General features: G+C 34.7%; 4 protein-coding genes across 4 annotated transcripts; 3 read left to right on the top strand and 1 right to left on the bottom strand.

Annotated features, from left to right (window-relative positions):
• The first annotated feature begins 6,586 nt into the window (after window positions 1-6,586).
• On the top strand, window positions 6,587-9,446 carry LOC113741588 (uncharacterized). The gene is made up of 5 exons (XM_027269143.2): window positions 6,587-6,781; window positions 7,678-7,791; window positions 7,935-8,014; window positions 8,442-8,566; window positions 9,223-9,446. Exons 1-5 carry the CDS (start codon window positions 6,729-6,731, stop codon window positions 9,292-9,294), a joined length of 444 nt encoding a protein of 147 aa, XP_027124944.1. The 5' UTR covers window positions 6,587-6,728; the 3' UTR covers window positions 9,295-9,446.
• A 1,702-nt stretch (window positions 9,447-11,148) lies between these two features.
• On the top strand, window positions 11,149-12,512 carry LOC113742915 (embryo-specific protein ATS3A). The gene is made up of 3 exons (XM_027270939.2): window positions 11,149-11,393; window positions 11,523-11,633; window positions 12,016-12,512. Exons 1-3 carry the CDS (start codon window positions 11,262-11,264, stop codon window positions 12,289-12,291), a joined length of 519 nt encoding a protein of 172 aa, XP_027126740.1. The 5' UTR covers window positions 11,149-11,261; the 3' UTR covers window positions 12,292-12,512.
• A 533-nt stretch (window positions 12,513-13,045) lies between these two features.
• On the bottom strand, window positions 13,046-15,953 carry LOC113742914 (DCC family protein At1g52590, chloroplastic-like). Its single transcript, XM_027270938.2, has 5 exons — window positions 15,716-15,953; window positions 15,141-15,198; window positions 13,651-13,758; window positions 13,422-13,514; window positions 13,046-13,316 (listed from the first exon to the last, which is right to left on the bottom strand). Exons 1-5 carry the CDS (start codon window positions 15,933-15,935, stop codon window positions 13,235-13,237), a joined length of 561 nt encoding a protein of 186 aa, XP_027126739.1. The 5' UTR covers window positions 15,936-15,953; the 3' UTR covers window positions 13,046-13,234.
• Window positions 15,954-17,232: 1,279 nt separating this feature from the next.
• On the top strand, window positions 17,233-20,469 carry LOC113741856 (uncharacterized). Its single transcript, XM_027269504.2, has 8 exons — window positions 17,233-17,476; window positions 18,008-18,120; window positions 18,595-18,666; window positions 18,828-18,863; window positions 19,077-19,122; window positions 19,350-19,437; window positions 19,848-19,905; window positions 20,203-20,469. Exons 1-8 carry the CDS (start codon window positions 17,398-17,400, stop codon window positions 20,251-20,253), a joined length of 543 nt encoding a protein of 180 aa, XP_027125305.1. The 5' UTR covers window positions 17,233-17,397; the 3' UTR covers window positions 20,254-20,469.
• The last annotated feature ends 2,817 nt before the right edge of the window (window positions 20,470-23,286 follow it).

The following is a 23,286-nucleotide window of genomic DNA, read 5'->3' as shown; positions in this document are numbered from 1 at the left end:
TAAGATAGTATTTTAGTAAATATGTTCTCAAACTATTCTTCTAAAGTTCGATTTGATAGCATGACTTCATCTTACACAAAACCGTTTTCCGCGAATGCTTCTACCAAAATCGTGGCACATATTTTAGTTAGTGTAAAAGCATTTCTCGAAAACTGTCTGTCCTCCCTACAGCTACAAATTAATTAGGAAACATAATGGTTGCGGAGTAATGTTTGAGTCCAAACTAGCTGTAGTTATGCAGTTAATTGATGATTTTCGGAGAGAATGCCTGAAATAAGTTTGAATTTTTCAACATTAATATATTATGAATTGGTTGAACTCCCAAGAATTATAGAGGTTCTGTATTCATATTCTTCCTTCACCCTTTCTGCTATCTCGTTTTTCTCGTTTATAATATGTGTAGCAAGTCAAATAAGCTGAATATGTGTTTGACAAAAAAAAAAAAAGGGGCTAAATATACGTTTTTCTTTTCTTCTCCACTCTCAGCTCAAAGAAGTGACAATGATACGGAAATTCGAAAGAAAAAAAAACACTATGAAAGTTTGAATGAAGATCCTCCGTCTTTATAACCGAAAGCAACAACATCTCCCATAAATATGGCTAAAAAAACAAGTCAAATCGAGTCTAACTTTGATCCAATCGAGTCGAGTATCGATTCAATTTTATTAAGTTCAAACTCGATCTCGACCTCAAATTCGAATAGGATCGAGCTCGAAATCGAATCGAGTTGAATTTTGACCTAATTAAGTCGAGTCTCAACTCAATTTTATTGAGTTCGAACTCAATCTTGATTTCAAATTCGAGTCTAGTAGAACTAGAGTTCCACCCTATTCGAGTTTAAAAAAATTAAAAAAATTTATTATATTTTTTTTAAAAAGTAAAATAATAAAATTTCCATAACAAATAATAAAATATTAGAAATATATTTGTAATTTCACTATTAAATTAAAATTTATATATACACACACACATATTTATATGATCAAGCGGCTTGCGAACTAATGAACTAGAGCCTCTCTTTTTTGGCTCAAACTCAGCTTGGTCGGCTCGATCTCGATGTTGACCGGTTTTGAGTCAAGTTTTGACTGAATCAAGCGGTTTGATTTGTTTGCAATCCTACCTATAAATGACATGTAACACATGAAATGGTTTAGCAACATTTTTTATGTCTAGCTTTTTTTGTTTTGAAGGATTGATGTCCAGCTTCAATAACGTATTTCTTCGAGTAACTCATTTGTTAGCGTACCATTAATTACTAACTCATTATATGGCTCAACTGTCATAGTTATTAATAAAGACAAGTCCTTGAATAAACACTTAGAATCTTCTGTTTCGAAATTACCTTCTGTTTTACCTATTCTGTGTTTATACAGCTGACACGTGTGATGCATTGATAATTCAAGAAAGCATTTGATTTGTTGATCGATTTTGTTATCAGTTTGCTTGAGTTAACAATGCATCAACAAACAAACGTGACATGAAGTGTTGATTCTTTGAAAATGATGCATGTTGATCGCTACTACGAGCGGTTATTAGTCTGTTCGTCTGCACCTAATGGGAATCAACCACAATAATGCTCTGTTATTGCACAACGTGTTTATCCACTTTAATATACGCTAAAGTCCATAAATACACAAAAATATTTTTTATATATGTGGCAAGTTTGATTGGAAATCTCTAATGTCACTTCAAGAATTAATACATGTGTAAACTCGTCAATTATCATGGATTTAGGAACACGGACGCTGATGTGGCATCTTTACAAGATTCAGCTGTCACGTCTATCCGACGAAAAACTTCATAATTATTACTAACGATGTCTGGAAACCTATTGTAGCAGTTATACAATTTACATGTTTGCCCGAGTGAGACCATGATAATTGACAAGGACACTTAATTATAGGCTTAAACACCGCTTTTATCATCGTACGAATATGAGACATGTAATTACCGCTTTTAATCATCATACCTATCAACGTGTAACACAAAAAATGAAAATAAAAAAACAAATGGTGAATTGTATTGATTATGATTATTCAACATTCACGGAAAATATTGAGCTCTTCTTTTTTCCTGAAAAGATGCAAATAAACTTTGGCTATGGTAGTTCGTTTATGGCTACAAACCCGAGATCTTTTTCTTTTTCTTTTTCTTTTTTTTTGAGAGTAATCCATGGCTATGTTAGTATATTAATCCTTGACAAGGACGGAGGGAGGGGAGTGGAGAGGTGGGGCAGCGACCCCCAAAATTTTTCAAAATTCTATTTTTATATACGCTTATTTAAAATGACTTAATAAAATTTTCCCATCTTACTTGCCAAATGTAATTAATGGTAACTTTGTACGCCCCTTCTCTACATAATTTTTTTGGGGTGCTAATTTTTACTTAACTTTCACATAACAACTAACCTCTAATCCCCTAAATGAGGTAATGTATTAATCAAATCTTAATTAAACTAAACTAGAATATCAATTAAAACAAAGTAAAATATAAAAGGGTTTTTCTAATGAGTGCTTTTAAGGCACTCTTTAACACACCTATTATTCACCTAAGCTACCATATATATACTTATACTAACAATTATTATCCTTCCTTACATTTTTATACTTTTTTAATTTATTCTTGTCTACCCTCTCTCATATTTATTTACTTTCTTTAATTAATCTTATATTTTCAAAAATATAACACTTGAAATATATCTTAATGAGTGCCCTTAGACAAATTGTAAAATAAAAATAAAATCAACATAAAAATCCAATATGTTATTGTAAGTAATTGTAACGAATGGAACTCACCACAGGCACGAAAGTTAGAGATTCTTATTCTCAATTTTAACTATCAATCTCTAAATCCAACTTCAAATATTCCAAGGCAAGTACTACTCTTAACCTTTTTCTTTAGAAAGTCCTCTATTATGTTTTCAATCTTTAGTTATTCTTTATTTAAAGAATTATTCCTAGGCAGTGATTATTCTTTATAACATCTAACTTTGATGAGACATGGTAATATGTGATTTTTTTTCTATATTATTTTACTTTAATATCAAATAAAATTTAATTTCCTTGAATTCTAAGATTTTTTTTTTTTTTTTTTGCAAAAAGTAAAACCACTCATGATTTCTACATAGTGAGTGTAATTAAATAACATTTTTCATCTCATAATACCTGTGTTGGTTAAGAACAGAATGATAGAGAGTTTGATTATGAGCATTTTATTTTAAACCTGTTCAAGCATTAAAATGCTAATTATAGCATTTTGAATTTGAAATTACAATTTGTGATACTTTTTTGCTTCATTAATTTTGTATTTCTACGTTCTCTATTGTTTTTTGTCCCCTCTTCATTAAATAAATGTTTTTTTGTCTCCGTTTATACTTCTTAAGCCACTATGAAGTAAGATATACCGCTGCAAGATTGCTAACTTTACCCTATAGGCTAATAGTACTTTACCATTTTTGTGTCTTTTACAAAATTTAGTCATAGTTAGTCCTTTAATGTTAAAAAGTAATGTTTTAGCTCGTAATTTAATTATTTAGGCCGAGTGACGTACGTCTTCATATTTGATCATCAACTAATCGCCCTGAGCATGCACTAGTGTTGTTTTGATCGGTGCTATGCACAGGTATATATATTTCAAACCATAACAATAATACAATTAATTTATTTATTTTGCAACATGAAATTTAAAATCTAAAAAGTTTTATAGAAATGTTTTATTTTTTTGCCTCCAACGTTATGAAAACGGATTTTATATATATATATATATAAAATTCAGTAGATTGTGTTAATTATTTCTAACTTTGAGTTAATTTTTAACTATAAGTTGCATGTTCCAGAGGTTACTATGGATCGGATATTTCATTTGCCGGGATGACAGTGATGAAACTAAGGATCAGATATTTCATTTGCCGATGTTCTATTCTACCAACTCTGAAATTTCTCACAAGCTTGTGCTTCTGCTTCATTGATAATTACCTTTTATCTGTCACATTCAATGCTTCGCCTCAGATGGAGGTTAGCTTTCGTTTTCGAAACAACGAACGCCATTCTCAGGCCAAGTTGAAAAAAAGCGAAAGGGCAAAAAGCAAGAGAAGTTGTCAATGTAGAAAATTATGCCACCTCATAGAGTTGAATCTCTTTATGTAGGGCAATGCGAACGCAGTTATGAATTCTTTGAATATTATGCCCATCGATCACTCGAACTTCCAAACCAGAGATCCTAAGAAAAAAAGGAAAAGGAAAGAAAAGACCAGAGGCATCAACCCCAACCCCATCCCCATCCCCTTGTGGCTTAGCTTACAAGAACTCACAGAAAAAAAAAAGAAAGAAAGAAAGAAAAAAAGTCCAAGTCCATAAAGTCTAAAATGACTTGAGGTGGTGACAGCCTTAAGGGTAGGTTTGAGCCCTCATTTGTAGCAATCGACAGAGCTACTTTTGAATCAATCTAAATTGTTGTTAGTCAGTGAAAGTTGGTGATGGAGGGTTTTAACCTTGGCGAAGTTTGGGTAAGGGAAACATGCGTGATTTGTGCAAAATTTAATTGGGGTTCGGTACCTTTATCTTTCATTGTTGGCTCTGATGTGAATTTTCCTCAACAAGTCCCCTGATGCGCATTTATGCCGGGACCTTAGTGGTCTAACGACGGGTCCATTCAGATTATAAAAGTGTTTCGCTTTCGCTGTTTCCAGCTCTCAAATTAATTAATCCCCTTCCCGAAGCTCGCCGGACGAAATTTCTCCACCTACTTTCAGTCTTTTGATTGAGTGATCGATTTGGTTCCATTGCAGGTAATAAAATGTCTAGAGATAACTGCTGGTCTGCCCTAGAGGCAAGTGAAACAAAAGATTTCGGTATCTTTGAGCAGATATCGTGGGAGTTTCTTAAGAGTAAGATTAGTTGTGTTTTAACGTGCTTTGTCCCTCCATTTGACCGACCAAAAATAATCAAGACAGTGTTGGGTTTTTACAAACTTCACCACAAAATATGATGTATTATGCCATTTATATGCCTCTAGTTATCTAGAGGGAGAATCGTTCAAAATGTTTATTATATTTTTTCAGATTAATTTTTTCGCTATTCACTTTTAAAATTTTAATTTTACGTCTCTTACAAATTCAAGTTAGTAAATTTTTGTCCAAATCTAAGTTTTTAACCACTTTTTAAATTGAAATCACCATGTGACCCATCTACAATCATTTTTTATGGATAAAACTATCAAATCCCATTTTTAGAGACAAAAAATTATATAAATTTGATCAAACCCCACTTTTAAGGACAACAATGAATATGATTCACGTCAAGTCCTACGTTTTTAGGGGCAAAAATGATTATGAATCGAGTAATTTGTTTAACTGTAAATGAGATTTTACCTTTTATCTCGAAAAAATGACCATGTATAAGTTACGAGATGAATTCAGAATAAAAAGTGATAAAAAATCTAGTTGGGACTAAATTTTATTAACTTGAATTTTGTAAGAGACTTATAAATTATTATTTTAAAAGTGAATGACAAAAAAATTTATTGAACTAAATGTGAAAAATGTTTTGATCGATTTTTTCTTACTTGGAACCCTTTTAGACTCAATTCTTAGTAAACAGACGTTGTTAGGATTAACCGAGTAAGAAGAATAGGCTTCTTTGTTTGACATGATTAGAATAGAAGAGTGGCTTCTTTGCCAATTACCATGGACGTCCTTCGTATCCTAATAATAATATATATATATATATATATATTCAAAATCAGTTTACCATATTGAAAATGAAGTAAACTTGCCCTACATATATCTAAATTTTGCAAATTGGGCCTCAAAACCTATCTAACTCTACATGTATTTGACGGGAAGATTCCATTCGAGGTGAAGCAACTACTAGTATCTTTTATATTTCTCCACATTCAATTCTTAGCCCCTTTAAGGAGCTTCCTTATTGGGTCTCAATCTAAAAATTTGACACATATAATAATTAATGTGATTTTATTAACTCAATCCCATTCCGTAACAATTCACGTGATTTAATTAATCCAATCCTACCCCAAATCTATTTGGTTATTCCTTCCTTTTGAATATTACAAAACCCAGCCAGTGCATCAATGATCCAACCAACGAGAAATTGCATCAAACAAAAATTTATAAACCTTAAATCCATAATCAAAATTATTCTCAATTCTCTCAACATTCGATGTTTTCCATTGAATATTTGTGATTGACTTGGAATTCCAGAAATCACTCGCAAATAATTGGTGATTTACTTAACTTGGAATTCTAAAAAAAATCACTGCTCCTATTCTGGGAAAAAAATTATTTACAGATATCAAATTTGTTATAGATGTCAAATTTTTAGAGTGAATCCCGATAAGGCTCCTTACGGAGGCTGAGGACCGGATGCCATATTTCTCGTGTACTGAATTTTGCTTAAAAAACAGCTGTCTTGGCAATTCAACATGGACTAGACAAGAATTCTAAAACATAAGACGGATCGTTTTTGTCAATTTCGCCGTTGTTCTGGACCTAAAGGCAAAACGTTAGTTTAAGGTCTCAGAAATCAGTCCACCGGCCACTAGCTGCTTAAAAATAAAAATAAAAAAATGAAGAAAAGGGGAAATTAAGTTACATCTCAGTCCTCATTGCAACTTGACTTGACACGACATCGTTCGATAAAACTAGACAAAACTGCTGCGATCAAATTCGAAATCGCCGTCCGACGTCGTCGATCGAATCTGACCGTCCAAATATGTTGCTCGCCGTCTTGATCGCCAACTCCGAGGGAAATATCCTTGTCGAACGGTAAATCTAATACCTCAACCCACCGTCCGATGTCGTTCTTTGTTTTTGTTTCTTATTATAAACCCTGCAAAATTGGAAGCTTCATGATTTATGTTTCCCACCAGATATGAGTCCCTGATTTTCCATCTTCGTTGTTATCTGTTGACATTTTATTGTAGCATCATTTTCGAATGATCGTCAGAGCAAAAGAAAATATTAAAAGATTGGATTTATTTGCTAGGATTATGCTGAAATAAGAAATCAGTTTGGTATAAGCAGTTATGGAGCGTCAAAGCTGATGCCCCTTTTTTTTTTTTCAAAAATATTGTGATGCCAATGGAAATTTGATAGATTCTTTTGTGGGCAAGGGATAAGGGGTGGGAAGAAGGGCTGAAAGTGTTTATGTGGCTTTAATTAGATGTTTTCTAGGTCGAATGATTTGTCATTGATCCCGAGACATTTACTAGAAAGTTAATTGGTTAAATATCTTGACTAAAAACTTTTGATGCTAGGTATTGGGAAAGATTTTATCCACTCAATGAGGCCCCTTTGCTATGTCGTCTGCTAACAAAAACTGACTAGGAAGATGATTATGATGTCAAATTAAATGTAAATTATGGACTTATGTTGTGATTCGCAAGAGCGTTTTGCCACAGAGAAGACAGCATTTGCTTTTCCGGGCCGCTTTTCTCTTTGTTTTGGAAAGTACACATGGATGCTTATCCCCTTGACAAGGAAGTAACAAATTTTATTTTCCAGTCCTTTTTTTTTTATATTAGATGAGGAGTTTTAGTTTCACACTTTTACATGGGGTTATGGTTGATTGTTTTGAAATATAGCACAGAAACAGGCAATGAGGATCTGTTGTTCTTTTTTAATGTTTAATGGGTTTTTTGAAAATTTATCATGTGATGTAGTTTCAATGGAGTCCCTGCAGAGGAACGTCTGCATTGGCGATCTTTCTTAGTTAAGCTCGGAGCAGATAATCTTAAAGGTGTAAAAAATGAAGAGCTCCTTGTTGCTTCCCACAAGTATGCAACTTCCCTTCTTTTTGTTATTGATAGTTAAGTTAAGGCCAGTATTTTAATTCCTTCCACATTCTTAGGAAGAATTAGAGATAATATCTTGTAAGTCACTTTTATGTAATCTCATTAGCTCATTGTTTGTTTTGCAGATCAGTGTATATTGTCTATACAGTTCTTGGTGATGTCAGCATTTTTGTTGTTGGCAAGGATGAATATGATGAACTTGCCTGTAAGAGTTTTGCCATATTTTGCAAAGTTTTTAGTTTTGAAGTTTTTTTGGGAAAAAGTTGAAACATATATTCTTTTGGGTACTTGGTACATATGCATTCCCCTAGATATGATTAAAAAGATCTTCTTGGCAAATTAACGAAATTTAATGCATTTATCATATCATACTGTGGCAGTACATATTTTGATATGGGTGTGTCCTAATGTTGTCTTTCAGCATGTGATTGCAAAAGCAATTATGAAAAACTAACAGATCTTCTGCAAGTGGTGGGATCATGCTATGAAACTTTCCTGCTTTTTGGCTATTTTCCTTGGCTAGAGGGCCTAGGGGTGCTATCTAATGCAATCTGCGTGCTTAATTTCACCTGACTTGCAATCTCATTCTCTCTACGATTGAAGTAAATCTAATTTGTTGCATCTATTAAAAGTGTCAGAAGCAATCTTTGTGATAACATCTGCTATCAAGGACGTATGCGGAAAAGCACCAACTGAGCGCCTTTTCCTTGACAAGTATGGAAAGATTTGCTTGTGCCTTGATGAGATTGTGTGGAAGGTGAGAGGGTCTGTTAGTACAGTTTTTGCAATTTTCTTGTTTTCAAGTTGAAACATTTTTTATGCGTCTATGTGAACTCCTGAGCTTTATAGCATTTTCAATATAGTTGATAATGGTATTCCACTGGAGGGTGGGTAAGGCCTCCCAGCTGGTACATAGTTCAATTTTCCCTGCCCTTCCACCGGTTCCTCTGTTGCACTAGTTCAATTTTCCATCCCTTTCCACCAGTTCCTCTGTTGCACCAAAAGAAGAAAAGATCTAATGACATCATTCTTGCAATCAGTTGTCAGTTCCATGTACTGCCATATGTTCAGCCCCTTGCAAATGATTTCCTATATTCTTCCTGTCATGTATTTTTAGTTTCTAATTGATTGAGAGTGCACCTATATGCGTTGCAAATATGTCACAACACAGCATTAGAGAATGAATGCCTGCAACCGTAGAGCTTGTAACGTCTTGCAGTTTGTAACATTCGTTATAGCTTCTTGAATCACTGGCGGTCATATTGCTGCATGCTCCCTAGTGGTGCTTCTTTTATTTGGTTGCCAAACTTGGCCTGCATTGCACATGGTTGTTTTCTGCCGATTCTCTGCTGTACTTGGTCTCCTGATCTTCTGGGAAGAAGGCTCAAGCTGTTGTTTCTCTCTCTTTTATAGGGATTGCTGGAGAACACAGACAGAGACAGAATCAAGAGACTAATAAGATTGAAACCTCCAACTGACTTCTAAGCGATGAGCATGTTGTTGTATCAAGTTTATTGGAGAAAGGCAGAGAGTTTTGCAGCATATTTTGTGTAATGGCATCACGAGATTTGTATGTATTGGTATGAAACAAATACTTCGGATTTTGAGTTTATGACTGCTGATTTTTTTGTACCAAATTTGCCTACGGGACTTCTGTAGTATAGCTTTTTTTTTTTTTTTTTTTTTTTTTTTTTTTTTTTTTTTTCGTGTTTTGGGTTGTTGTTGGGGGAAGGGGGGGGGGGGTTGGTGGTTTTGGTTGTAACATTTATTTTCGTTTCCTGGCATAAAAATGCAAATTTTACGTATCATGGGGGTAGCGTTGATCTTTAACACGCTCTGATTTTTACCGGATTCCAAAATCGAGAATTTCTCAATAACCAATCCATTAGCACCATGCACGGACTGTGGAGTGGAGATCCATAGTAGGCCATCTTTCGGCTCACCCCATATCAATGAAACCGAACCCTATCCAGGGCTCCAAATGTGAGGGAGGATCCAACAAGATCAACACTGGGTTTTCTGGTGTTAAAACCTACTCCCTCCCTTTTTTATAACTGACGTTTAAGGTTTTGCACACCAATTTTAAAAAAATTTTCATTGCTTAAATCTGTACACTACTTTCCTTTTGTATCCTCATTAATTATTCAATTTACCCATGTTTTCTTTCACTAGAGTACTAAGTGGTGCTGTTTTACTAGGCCAAAAGCAATGCAAACTAACTCCCATCAAACTAGGAGTAGTAATTAAGAATCCTGTATTGGAAAAGAGAGATAAAAGGGTAAAATTGTGAAAAAATAATTAATATTTTATGGGAATAATAAAACGATAGATAAAAGTACACTAGAGCAAATTTTTTAAACGTCAGTTATAAAAAAAGGGAGGGAGTATAAGGGTTGAAAATTCCGCCAGCACGTGAAACATGACGATGACCTACATGACTGCTTCGCTTGTCCGGTGCATAATGTTTCTTCCATCGCTCTTTTTTAGTTTATCTACTAGAAATGAGTCACTATCCAAAATTTTGATGATCAATTGTTCACTAATCATCAATGAGAGCTACCGGTTCTTTAAGAGGAAAAAAACAAAGATCATGGATATCTTTGCCATTGTATAAAGCCTAAAGAAAATGAAGAAGAAGATTCATAATATGGCGCACTGTACTGAATTATCATGCTATTAATATTCCCCTTGAACTCGTTAATTACTGGAAGGCCAAAATTTGGGTAGATTCGATTTTTAAAAATTCAATGACTCAATTTGTGTCATACTATTTCATCAAGTGATGTGACATAATTTGGATCATTAGTATTTTAAAATCTGGGTAGATTCGATTTTTAAAAACTCAATTTGTGCTACACTATTTCACCAAGTGATGTCATACAATTTGAATTATTGAGTTTTTGAAAATCGAGTCTACTCAAATGCGCGTCTTATCAAGAAGGTAAAGTTGTTGGGGACATGGACACGTGTCGTGTTAACAAATAACCTGTAACTATAGGTAAATAAAGGGACAACAGAGCAATTCTGTCCAAATCACAATAAATAGTGTAGTAATGAAGACAGATATTTTTCTTTTGTTGAAATGGTGTGATTCAATTTGCACCATTAATTTTTTGCAAATCGGACCTATTCAAACGTGGGTCATTCCAAAAAGGTAAATTTGTTAGAGACATAGACACGTGTCGTACCAACAAATAACCTGTAACCATTGCTACATAAAAGGACGACAGAGTAGTCCTGTCTAAATCAAAATTAATAGAGTAGTAGCTAAGACGGGTATTTTTTTTTAACTGAAATGGAGCAACTTCTGAACATAAATTTATATTAATCTTCAGCAAACCCATACGGCCAAGGCAGCATCAAGGCTCAAGGATTTTAGGACACCGTCCGTCTAAAACCCAAAACAAGTCAAGAGGGGTTGGTGGGTGAGTCATCACAGGCTTGGGGGCAAAATGTTGAGAGCAGTAAATTTTCTCATCTTCTTTGCTCTCGTCGCCACCTGCTCAGATGGAAGCAGATCAAGAATCATCCCACGGCCTGCTCAGCCTCTTCTATCCTTCAAAATCAACGCAACCCAGCCGCTGGTAAACTATTCGCGTGCATTTTTCTGTAGTACCATGTAATTGCATTGACTACTTATCTGCAAAATAATTCGCTTTTGTTTTTTTTGGGTCTTCTTTGTTTGGCTTTTTCAAATTGCTGTATTATTACAGAATCAGAGGAGCACCTGTTCGTTTACGGTGAGCATAAGGACGAGCTGTTCATCTGTCCGGTACACCCGAGATCGTATCAGCCTCTCCTTTGGTGATGCTTATGGCAATCAGGTAATTCTACTGCACAAAATTCGATCATTCACAATTCATCTTTTTATGCAATTACTTGAAAGTTTGAAGCCAACCCATCATTCAGTTAATTAGTTTGATTCTGGTACTGTTAAAGAATCAAAGCATGCTTTGTTTAAAATAGTAAACTGGGGTATGATGGCTTCGGACAATGATGGGCATATTCTTGTTTGCTTAGAAACAAACCAAGTATTATACTTTTCCCTTTTCAGCTTATCTTCTTCCTGAGCTGAAAGAACAAATTATTCCGGACAACATCCTCCAAGTGCTGTTGTATGCTTTTACGTCAAATCTTTACGGCAACTTGTGACTAAATTACCTCTTGTAATTTGTCAAACAAAATTGGGTGTTTTTGGTTTGCAAGGTTTATGCACCAAGGCTAGATGATCCACGGTCGAGGACGTTCGAGCGGTGTTCAACGGATACGTTTGAGATATATGGACCCTGTACCTACCAGATTTGTTATTTATATCTCTACAGGAGGGGACGAGATGGCTGGAGACCTTATGATGTGACTGTTTATGGCTACAACACCCGCCCTGTTACCTTCTACTACGACGTTTTTATACCCAGTGAAGTTTGGTATGGGTTCAACAACTGTTACTACTACAGTGCTGCTGCAGATAAGTCCGCTATGTAGAAGTAGTAATTTGTCAGTTCAGCCTACTTGAATTGAACGGGGGTTTGTGTAATTGTGTACTACTGCTACTACTAGTAGTATAGCTTTTACCGATGACTCCAGAGTTTTATGCAGGCGAGTGCTGCTATTATGTTTGTAGTCGCTACTCCAGAGTAATTATGTTTGTAGTCGCTACTGGGTCAATAAAATAAATTGCTGGATCAATAAAAGATGATTTATTACGTACCTAGTCAATATGATTGTTCTTGCTTTCTCGTTAGAATGGAAGGGGGTAAGGGCTTTTACCATCGTGCTAGATCCTCGAATTGTCATATTTTACATGGATGACTTTTATAGGCATGACCTCAACCGACTAATTTCCTCGCATTGTGTTTGTGGAGGCATAAGATATCTGCCCCGAGTCCCAGGAGGTTTGTTTGAGCTGTGACATTGTGCCATATTGCTGAAGCAGGCCAAATCCAAGCACAGCTCTTTGTATGGGACAGTTATCCAAGGGGACGGAATTGTGACGGTGGCTACATACTACTCTTCGCTCAAAAGCTTCAATAAGTTCACTTCTAAATCAGTTCATTTAATGGATTAATCTGAACTGAGCAAAATAAAATATATTGCTGTAAGACGGTCAATGCAGTCATGAGCTGTTGAACACACCCGCCATCGACACTTGTTGACCTCTGCTTTTATAATTGTTCATTGCGACGCCTGCTTCAGATAGGTAGACTAGAAGAAATACTGATGATGTTTTGAAAGAAAGTAACGAAGGTAATCCCTATAGTATTATTCTTTTGCTACTTTTGATAATCCAAACAACAGCATATTTCTTGGCCATTTCATCTTATTACAGAGGATAGACCAGGAAGAGTTTATCAGCTAATAGGACTGTATTGTTTGATGTAAACAGTCCTTACTTGCAGTAGTGACACTACTACTTGTACCAGCAAGATTACAGTTCACATGTATCAGAGCGACCGAAAAATGTGTAACGATTATTTGCAACGTTGTCATAGAAGAAATCTCGGATGAAACTGCAATAACCAAGAGGAGTGAGAAAAGCATTAATTGAATGACGTTTGGCCACCATTAAGGTAGAACGTAGAAGTAGGTATAACAAGAAGACAATTCTCACTTACAGAGGAACAAACTGAAGGAAAAAAGCAAGCTGCGGAAAGGGCAAGTCTATGTACTCCATGATCTTTAATACAGCTTCTGACTTGATATAAGACCTGTAACAAGGACGTTATTCTTCAAAACAAAGGCACCAGATCTCACAACACACTTAACATGACTATTGGCATTACTAAGTTGATTCAAGGATTAAATTTACAATACTGAACCTTGACCAACCATTTATGCAAGTACCTGTCTTTTTCAACCACTACAACGCTTGAAATATCATCGGCAGCTCGTCCAGATCTTCTTAACAGTTTCTTGCCTGCTTCACTCTGTAGCGCTTCAAATCTGATTCTCCTGCAAAATAATTGCAAGTTTTATCAGGAAAATAAGCAAACCTGTGGGCCAAAAAGCAATACAAATCAGAAATTTCAAGAACTAAAACTACAAGGATTTTTCTAGGGGTGGCAATTTTCGACACGACCTGAAAACACGACACGAACCTAACACGAAATTAATGGGTTTGGGTTGAGGTTTCGGGAATTCGGGTCAGAATCGGGTTGGACCCGATGAACCCGAAAAGAAAACAGGTCGATTTCGGGTCAACCCGTGGTGACCTGATATGACCCGATATAACCCGTTTACGAATTAAAAATAATTTAATAAACATAAAAATAATTTTATCTAACTAAACTAAGTTATTCTTTTTTTCAAAGGCATTAATTACTTAATCCTAAATGAATTTATTTAATTTGTGTGAAGTTGAAATTATTATATTTGGACAAAGAATATATTATATTATTTTTTACTTTTATATTGTTTTAATTTATTTTATATTTTGTTTGGGATAAAACACTTTTACGGTGTTTAATTTATTTTAGATTTGGTTTGGAATTATTTATTTAAATTTTTATTACTTGATTATGTAATTAGTTTTGTGAGAAATTGATTTTATTAGAAATTACAGTGATAAATTAATAAATTAAAATTAAGTTTCGGATCATTTCGGGTTGACCCGCCAACCCGAAATTTTCGGATTCGGGTCAGCATACCTGACCTGTCACGGGTTGGCGGGTCGGGTTCGGGTCAACAGATTTTCTGACGGGTTGACCCGAACCCGACCCGTCAACCTGATTTGGACCCGAATTGCCACCCCTAGATTTTTCAACCATGGTCCTCTAAATCAGTTATGCATGCTAAACAAGAAAACCTTTATCAACAGTCCAACATTGCTTAAAACAGAACTACAAGTTCACTTGAAGGGGATTTTGAGCATCTCATAGACTTGACCAGTAATTTTCTTGTAACTTTGCACTTCCTGCTCTTTGATATGCTTCAAGAAATTCTGGAGGTAGCATCAGGGCAAGGCCTCATTCCACCAATGACCATTTCATTAACTTATTGATTCAACCTGATATATGCATATTCAGTCTTTTTACCTTCATAAACTCATCCTTGTGTTTATGAGTCCTAATTTTTCATTACCTTCACATTAAGTTTTGTGAATGTACAATAATTATGTGTTTGTGGTAAATGAGAGCATTTTCAAAGATCCAATCGGGTCAAGGGAGAAAACATACAAAGATGTCATCTAAGCTCTAAAGTCAAGGCTAAAGGGTCTTTTTCTAGACCTATAACAAGATTACTAGCATTTTCAGAAGCAGAGACCTACATAAAGGAAAAAAGAAATGCATAAGCTGATAAAACACTAAACCCGTAGGCAAATCAATATACTTTACCTTTGTGGATCATTATCACGGACAAATTTCACACCTCCATTACATAAGTTGCATACGCCTATCAAACAGATCAAGAACACATCTTCACTTTAGCCGTTCGTCATATACACAGTGATTTGCAGCCTATTATTTCCAATGACTACTCCAAAACAAAAAATGAGGCAGCTAAATTTTCTTGTTTCCTACGATCTTGGATAATGATACAAGAAAAAAAGAGTAAAATATTCCTTTTCTCCACTTCCAAATTAATCACTAGAAGAAAGGAAGGATTAAAAATTTAAAACCAATTTTCCCTCCCGAACTTAGTTCAGGATTTGTGCTACAAAAGTTCATCTTCTCCTAGTTAAGTTTAATCCGCAAAAGTAAAAGGATTTTCTAGAAATAAAAATCGAATCTAATTTTGAGAAAATTGAAGAATTCGGTGTGTATAATGATGTTAATTAGTAACAAATGACTGGCAACTCAGTATGCTGCAACGAAAACTATTACCCAAGAGCTAGAAAAATTAATAGACAAGTGCCATTGATTTCAATTACATATTTAGTGAAATAAGCTGCAATCGATTAATGAAATACCGTCGAATAACATGATGGGCCGAGAATCTTGTTGGAAGAAACTAGACGTTGCCTCAACCCAATCCACCGCATCGTCTCCGGCTGTCCGAGTTGGGCTGGAGATGGCCGCGTAAGTATTAGGAACACGGGGGCGTCGGAATCTAACATGCGCCGGAGGAGACACTGTTAATCGTGCACACCCAGCTGGTAGGATGAGCGCCATGAGTTGAGAAGTTAGCATAATTGATGGAGGGAAGTAAAAACTAGTATAAAGTTGCTTAATATTTTACACAAACCATTTTCTGCATTTCCAAAAAATAAATTAAACATCAAATTACCAATTTCTCCTTGAAAGTCCAAGAATTTGCATATAAACCTTTGCGTTTTTAAAGCCGCAGTGCAAATAGTTATTATCTCAGTGGACCAAATCCAATTCCAATCGTGAAAGTGTAGTGCTGTGTTCTAAAATTTAAACAAAGATTATGTACAATAAAATTTTTTTCATATTTGTGTGTATGAGTAATTATTAGGCATGTCTAGTAATTGTTATATCTAACCAATAAAAGAGTTATATGCGAACATATAAGGGTTTCACTTGATTTTATTTAACATATCAAATAGATCTCACTTTTCACCTAATGTGTGAATCAATAAGTGAGGTTCTTATATGTTCACATGCAATTTTTTTATTAGTTCTTAAACAACTACTAGACATGTCTATTAGTTATTTTAAACCAACATAAAATTTTTCGAGATTATACTCCTTTCAAATTTAGTTAATCAACTTGACATCAAACAAGATTTGACCCGTTGATTAAATTTTAACGAAACAATTATTAGAAACTCAATTCCACATTGTTGAAATTCAAAACTAGCTTGAGTTCGATATGAGGAGAAAACTTCGATTGAACTTAATATTGATCGGAATTGGATGATGATAAAATATAGTAATTGCGTGCAGGAAGTTAAAAATGTTACCCAAATTCTACATATACAAATTACATTTCGGGTTTGTCTCAAACTGTAGTCGAATTAAGTCTGAAAGTAATGTTTTTAGTGTTAGTTAATTGAATAAGAGCTAAACATTACTTGAAATTAGTTCATGTAAAATTAGAATTGATCCATTTCTCTTTTGCATCCTAATTTGCCAACCACATGGTATTTCGTACGTAGATAACTGAATATCATGTCTATCTGAGCAATGGACAACTCAATTCTCTCAAAACAATTGAGCAATGGATAGCTCAATTTTGTGTTTGATCCAAAACTTCATAATTCGGAGTGGCGCAAAGGTACTAATGGGAACAAGCAAGGGGCAGTGTAGGAATTTGAAATTTCACTACATATTTTCTTTGTAACAGTCACAACAAGTAGGAGTATTAATTGTATACACATGGAAGCCACGTGGGACAATATATACCTCAACCGCCACAAAATTCGGCCAATGAAACTCGAGTAATGTCGTCATCGATCTACGACGATTCATGAAATTACTAAAACCTGGGATTCTTACAGTCCAATCCATAGTTCCAAACCCGTTGTTACCATTTGTTTGACTTTTGGGTCGGTCTTCTCGCTGTCCAGCTCATTTGCCTATTTGTCTCCCTGCCCGGGTGGCCGCGGTCAAACTACCAAGGTTCAAAATTTCTGAAGCAGCATTGGAATCTGGCAGAGAGCAGAACCCAGAAGGCCAGAACCAGAACATGGAGTGGGTTGCCGAAACTGTGGAATCAATAAAAAGTTTTCAAATTAGGAAGGCCCTCAACGACGCCGTCAGCTTTGGTTTGGTTTCTTTCTCTTTACTTTATTTCTCATTTTGGTTTGTTGCCTTCCATTCATTCGTTAAATTTTAGTTTATAACATAAACATTGTTTTTTTTTTTTCAAGTTATCTGTTCTTTGAGGAAGTCAACATTGATGATTGAGCAAAACCCGTTTGATCAATCCCATCGTTACAAAAATTTTCTTGCTCTTTCTGATGAACTCACAAAATACAGAGTCAACGTCTAAGTTTGCTCAGTTACAGATTGTGGGGAAATAAATTAGTTTATAACATAAACGTCTAAGTTTGTTATATTAAGTGAAGCTTCATTGGTTCATTTTGGTTTTTCTCATCGAGAAATCATCTAAGAAATTAGTAGCGGATTTAGTCCTTCTGCAACACTCTACTGTCTAAGTAGTGATTCATTTGTTGCTCGGAATGTGTATGCATTCCAAATTAGTTGAAGTCATATCTGCAAATTTATAAGGATGTTGTGGTTTAGTAGCCTATCAAGATGGTTAGCGTTCTAACGTCTGTTTTTGTTCTGCTCAGGTATGATTATTAGTAGTGCGCTCATAATATGGAAGGCGTTAATGTGCATTACCGGGAGTGAATCTCCTGTAGTTGTTGTTCTTACTGGAAGCATGGAACCTGGTTTCAAGAGGGTAAATTTATCCAACTCTACTGTCCAAATAAACCTTTATCGATGAGAACCAACCAGTCGGGCTGTTAGTCAAAGAAAGCCAGAAACCAGTTAGAGCTGAAAAGCTGATTTGTTTCGAGAATTCAATGCGCTTATGAATTGTCTTGGAAACTTCTGTTCCCGACTCAGTTTTGGAGAAGCTCAGTGCCTTCTACGATCCTAAACTTTCTTCTATTGCAGATTGAAACGCTCTCCCGTTCTCTCTGTGTCACTCTGCTTCTTACTTTTTCCATGGCTTGTATACCGCCTCAACAGAATCCGAACTTTATCTTCTGAAGACAATTTTTTGAGTTCATGAAAACCGTGCGAGTGCTTCAAGTTCCTTTTCTCTTTTGAAAGATCTATGTTAAGTGTTGAGTTAATTTTAACTGCCCTTTATTGAAAAAGCAGTATTATGCATTGTACACACCAAAGTGACACCTATTTTTATTTGCAGGGAGACATTTTATTCTTGCACATGAACAATGATCCTATTAGAGCAGGAGAAATCATTGTTTACAATGTTGATGTAAGAGTTCTTATTCTTGTCTCTGATTATCCCTTTCATTGTATGTAATAATCAGTCAATAACATGCTCAAAAAAGAGAGTGCATATTTAATTTCTCAATCTTGTTGACCTCCGCCTTCTGGCAATTCACTGTTTACACATTCACCTTTGCACTTTTGCAGGGTCGTTCAATTCCAATTGTCCATCGCGTAATCAAGGTAATCAAATTATCAGTTATTCTTTGTTTTCCAATTATTTCTGCAGTGCAGTAAGAGGTGAGTGGTGAATTCTACCGTGCAATGAGATTTCACCCTGTTATTCTACTTGTGAATCTCAGATCACCTTCTTTCTTCATACATTATTATCACAAAAACTACCATGCGGCTACTGGTCTTTTTGTTTTCAATTCCAGATTCCCATTGCTCTTGTAGGTTCATGAACGAAAAGATACAGGAGAAGTTAACATCCTGACAAAAGGTGCCAGATCTTTACTCTTGCTTGCTCTATCAAGATAGCTAATTATGAATTTATTTTATGTTTTTACTATGCTGAGAGAAGATGACAGCATTTCCATCAAGTGCTCCTATGCTTTCACTGCTTTTCCTTTGGACAAACAACGGTTTTTTATTTGGTTAAACAGAGGTTATCTGTTAAATACTTTCTTGTTCTCCAATGCCTCTACCTTTTTCCCTTTTTTCTCTCAGGGGATGCCAATCCTGGTGATGACATAGGTTTATATGCTCCTGGACAGCGCTGGCTTGAGCAGCGCCATATAATGGGTAGAGCTGTGGGGTAATAATCTGTAAAATGATATCATTCTCCTCCCAGCCCTTGATTTCTCTCCTTTTCTCCTTTGTCATGACCTTTCTTGCTTCCTTTTAAATTACACTAAGTGTATCTCAGATATATAATCTTTGGTATAGTCAAGGGAAACTGTAACATAGATACAGTGACACGGTACCCTCGTGCTTTTTGTGGGCTAATAATATGCAGCACAACAGCAGAAGTAGAGCTGAGGAAAGTGAGCATAACCAGGAGAACTAGAGCTCATACCTGTTTTTGATGTTATAACCATTTCTTCTGGGCTTGCAAGTGATTAATACTTGATTGTTAAAGGAATGTATGTGTATTTTCTCATTATGATTGCCAAAACAAGGGCTGATCACCTTCTCTTTTTCCCTTTGTGGGTGGTGCATAATCAGGTTCTTACCATATGTCGGCTGGGTGACCATCATTATGACTGAGAAACCCATTGTCAAGGTTTGTGAACTTTTGATCTGTACTACTTATATTGTCTGGTTCTTGATCATAAGCGAAAAGGATCAAATTGCTCGACAAAGACTAAAAATTTTCCTGTTCTACACAGTACTTCTCAAATTGTGTATATATTAAATTCTTGATGCATCTCTCTTTGAATTTTAAAGATGATCATGTCAAATTCCATATTAGCTATAGCAGCAAGATTTTGAACTGCTTCCAGGTTTGGTACTGCCCCAAAAGTAGTTTGATTTGATGGAATAACTACTCCTTTATTATTTTTTTTCCCCACATCTGCAGTATGTTCTCATTGGTGTATTGGGGTTACTTGTCATTACATCAAAAGACTGAAGTGCAGACTTCTTGGAGCTGCAACAAATACTGGCATACATTGGAAACAGCTGCTCGATTCATCTCTTGGTGTTAGTTTTCAGTGTAATCGTTCTGCATAAGAAATACAAAATTTTTTTGTTTCTTACCTTGATTGGGAAGGATAGAAGTGCATTTGTATATCTGTTCTATAGGAAAACCAATACAGTGTTAAGCATCGTTGCTGCTTGGATGCAATTTTTGTCCTTTGGTTGCTGAAACGCATCAGGTATCTGCCATTATTCCATGAATCCATCAAAGAATCAAACTACTAAGCATCCCAAATTTCATAACACAACTTGCATTTGAAGGGGGAATAAATTAAAAAAAAAAAAAAAGAATGTTGTCTACAGCATGCAATAACCAGCTATTATTCACATGCTAACAAATCATGATTTTTGCGTTGATAATATAATATCCATAGAAGTCGCCTGCATATTGAGCTTATAGGTATGAATTAGGGGTGGGCATGGGTCAATTACCCGTTCCTTTGAGCATTTGGTCGACTCGGTCCCCATCTAATTAGTCAGCAATTTTCCGGTTCTTATTCGTGCTGCGTGTCAGCGGTATTCATTGCCCTGCCCTGCTTATGATTTAATCTTTAAATAAATGATCTATACTAATTTAATTTTGTATTTTATGTATTCATCTAAGATTCAACACAAATTTTATTTAAAAAAAAAATCTCATCCCAAAAAATAGACATACAAAGAGAATACAAGAGAAAGGGAAACAGTTAAAAGAATTCAAAATCAATGAAAATTGATATAAGTGGTACCATTTTTTCATATATATATATATATATATATATTCTACATCACTTAACCTCTTTTATTAAAAATATAAGATAATAACCCATACAAATAAAGCTTATAAACAAATAATCTCTCATATTTTTTGAGAGCAAATTGCTTGATGAAATTAGTTAATTCGCTCTAAAAGTATTATTTTGTAGTATATGTAAAAATGAAAAACTAAATAGATATATATATATGTGTGTGTGTGTGGAGCAGATCGGGTACTCGTGAGTTCTTAATTTTGTGATCCTAACCTATCCCATATATAAGCGAGTAGCTGATCATCTTTTGACATGATAAAATAATACGGATCTAGTATCCTATATTATGGATTAAATGAGATCGAATATTACAAATTTTCGAGTCGGCACGTATTTTTTGCTATCCCTAGCATGAATCACAAATGACACATCACGTCTACAGGCAGTGTTTTTAGAACCGGACCGGACCGGCCGGTTCGACCGGTTGGACCGCGAACCGGTGACCGGCCATGTCACCGGTCCGGTCTAATGCTAAAGCCGGAAGTTCATGGAGAACCGTTGAAACCCGGACGAACCGTGTGAACCGTGAACCGGCAGTTTTTTAAATTTTTCAACAAAATATAAAATATCAAGAATGGTGTAGCCATGATTTGAACCTGAGTCTCAGGATTTGCATGTGACAATCTTACCACTAGACTGTAGTTAAGTTTGTTGAGAATTCTACTTGACTAAAAAATATATTAAAACATCAAGTTCTTCTCTTATTTTTTTTTTCAATTTTTTCTTCTTAACCATTTTTAACCCAAATATCCACAACAAGATTTTCTCAAGTCTTCACCATTATTATCAGGTTATTATCTTTAGCAGATTGTAAACAAGTTGAAAATTTCAACTTTTCTTGTTTTCCAACATCTTGGTAAGTTTAATTTTTTTTCTTTTCAAGGCTTTTTTTTTCTATATTATTATCTTTAGTTGATTTTTTTGCATTTTCTTCTTTTTCCCCTCAATTTTCATATGTTTCCCTCATTTTTTGTTTTATTTTTATTTGATTAATTAAGGATGAAATTTTTGCAAAAGTAGTGCACATCCATGTAGGAATTGGGTAGGAATTACAAATAATAACATTGGGCTGGTAAAAAATATGGTAGTTGGCACATAATCAAAGCTATTGATAATTGAATTTAAAATAATTAATGGTATAGGATCATTGAATTTAATATAACATGTTAATTAGTAATGTTTAGTAGCAATTAATTTTTTATGTGTTTAACTGTATATTTGTTTTTCAAAAATTTTTAGTTTTTTTTTAGTTTGAGCAATTAGATTTATATTTTTATAATAAAATTTTAACTTTTTCAGCTTAAGTTGATTAAATTGTGAAGGTGGTGTGGTTACTTATCATGCCACTTATAAAAGTTTGCTATTCAAATGGTTTGTCTTAACTTGAACTCTTTTATGGATTTTGTTAAGGGTTGTTTTAGAATTACAATATTTAATTTATTTATTTTTTGTGTTTTTATTTGTGATAATTGGTGAACATTTGGATTGTATCTATTTATGTTTATAATGAATTTATGAAAACTTGTGGTGAATTATGATATTTTAATTATATTTATCATTCCATGTTTTATGTATAACTTTTACGAAATTTATTATTATCATAACTTAAATTAAGTTATGTTGGTAAAGTTCAAGTGTAGAATGAAACTTGCTTAGTATTTAACCAAAAAAAAAAAAAAAAACAGTGAACTTATGAACCGGCCGGTCGAACCGATCGGACCGCGAACCGGCAACCTCTCCGGTTCACTGACCGGTCCGAGTTTAAAAACATTGTCTACAGGTTATTGGGATGGAGTTTTTTAACAGGAAGGTGAATCATTTTAGCATGGTCCTAATGTTCATCCGCTAAAGATGCTTGTTTAGTCAACAAAAAAATTATCCATTTTCATGAAGAAATCGCTACAAAGTCTCGTCTAACCAAGCAGCAATGAACAAGAGAGGAACTTGAAAAACGAAAAAGAAAAAAAGAAGAAATAAGTAAGAAATCATTTTCTCTCGAATATCTGGAGTTTCTTTAAAAATAAGAAATAAAAAATCAGTCCGTGGTGTTAAATATGTGATAAACTAACAAAATGAGAAAAATGGTTGTTTGACTTGGTAGTAAAATGCATCCGAAAAATCACCGCCACCTAGGCAGTGCGACTTTCTTACCATGCATCCACCTCCAGTTGATAAAT

The sequence above is a fragment of the Coffea arabica genome, chromosome 4e (assembly GCF_036785885.1).
Source record: "Coffea arabica cultivar ET-39 chromosome 4e, Coffea Arabica ET-39 HiFi, whole genome shotgun sequence".
NCBI lineage: Eukaryota > Viridiplantae > Streptophyta > Magnoliopsida > Gentianales > Rubiaceae > Coffea > Coffea arabica.
This window is presented reverse-complemented; position numbering and strand designations above follow the sequence as displayed.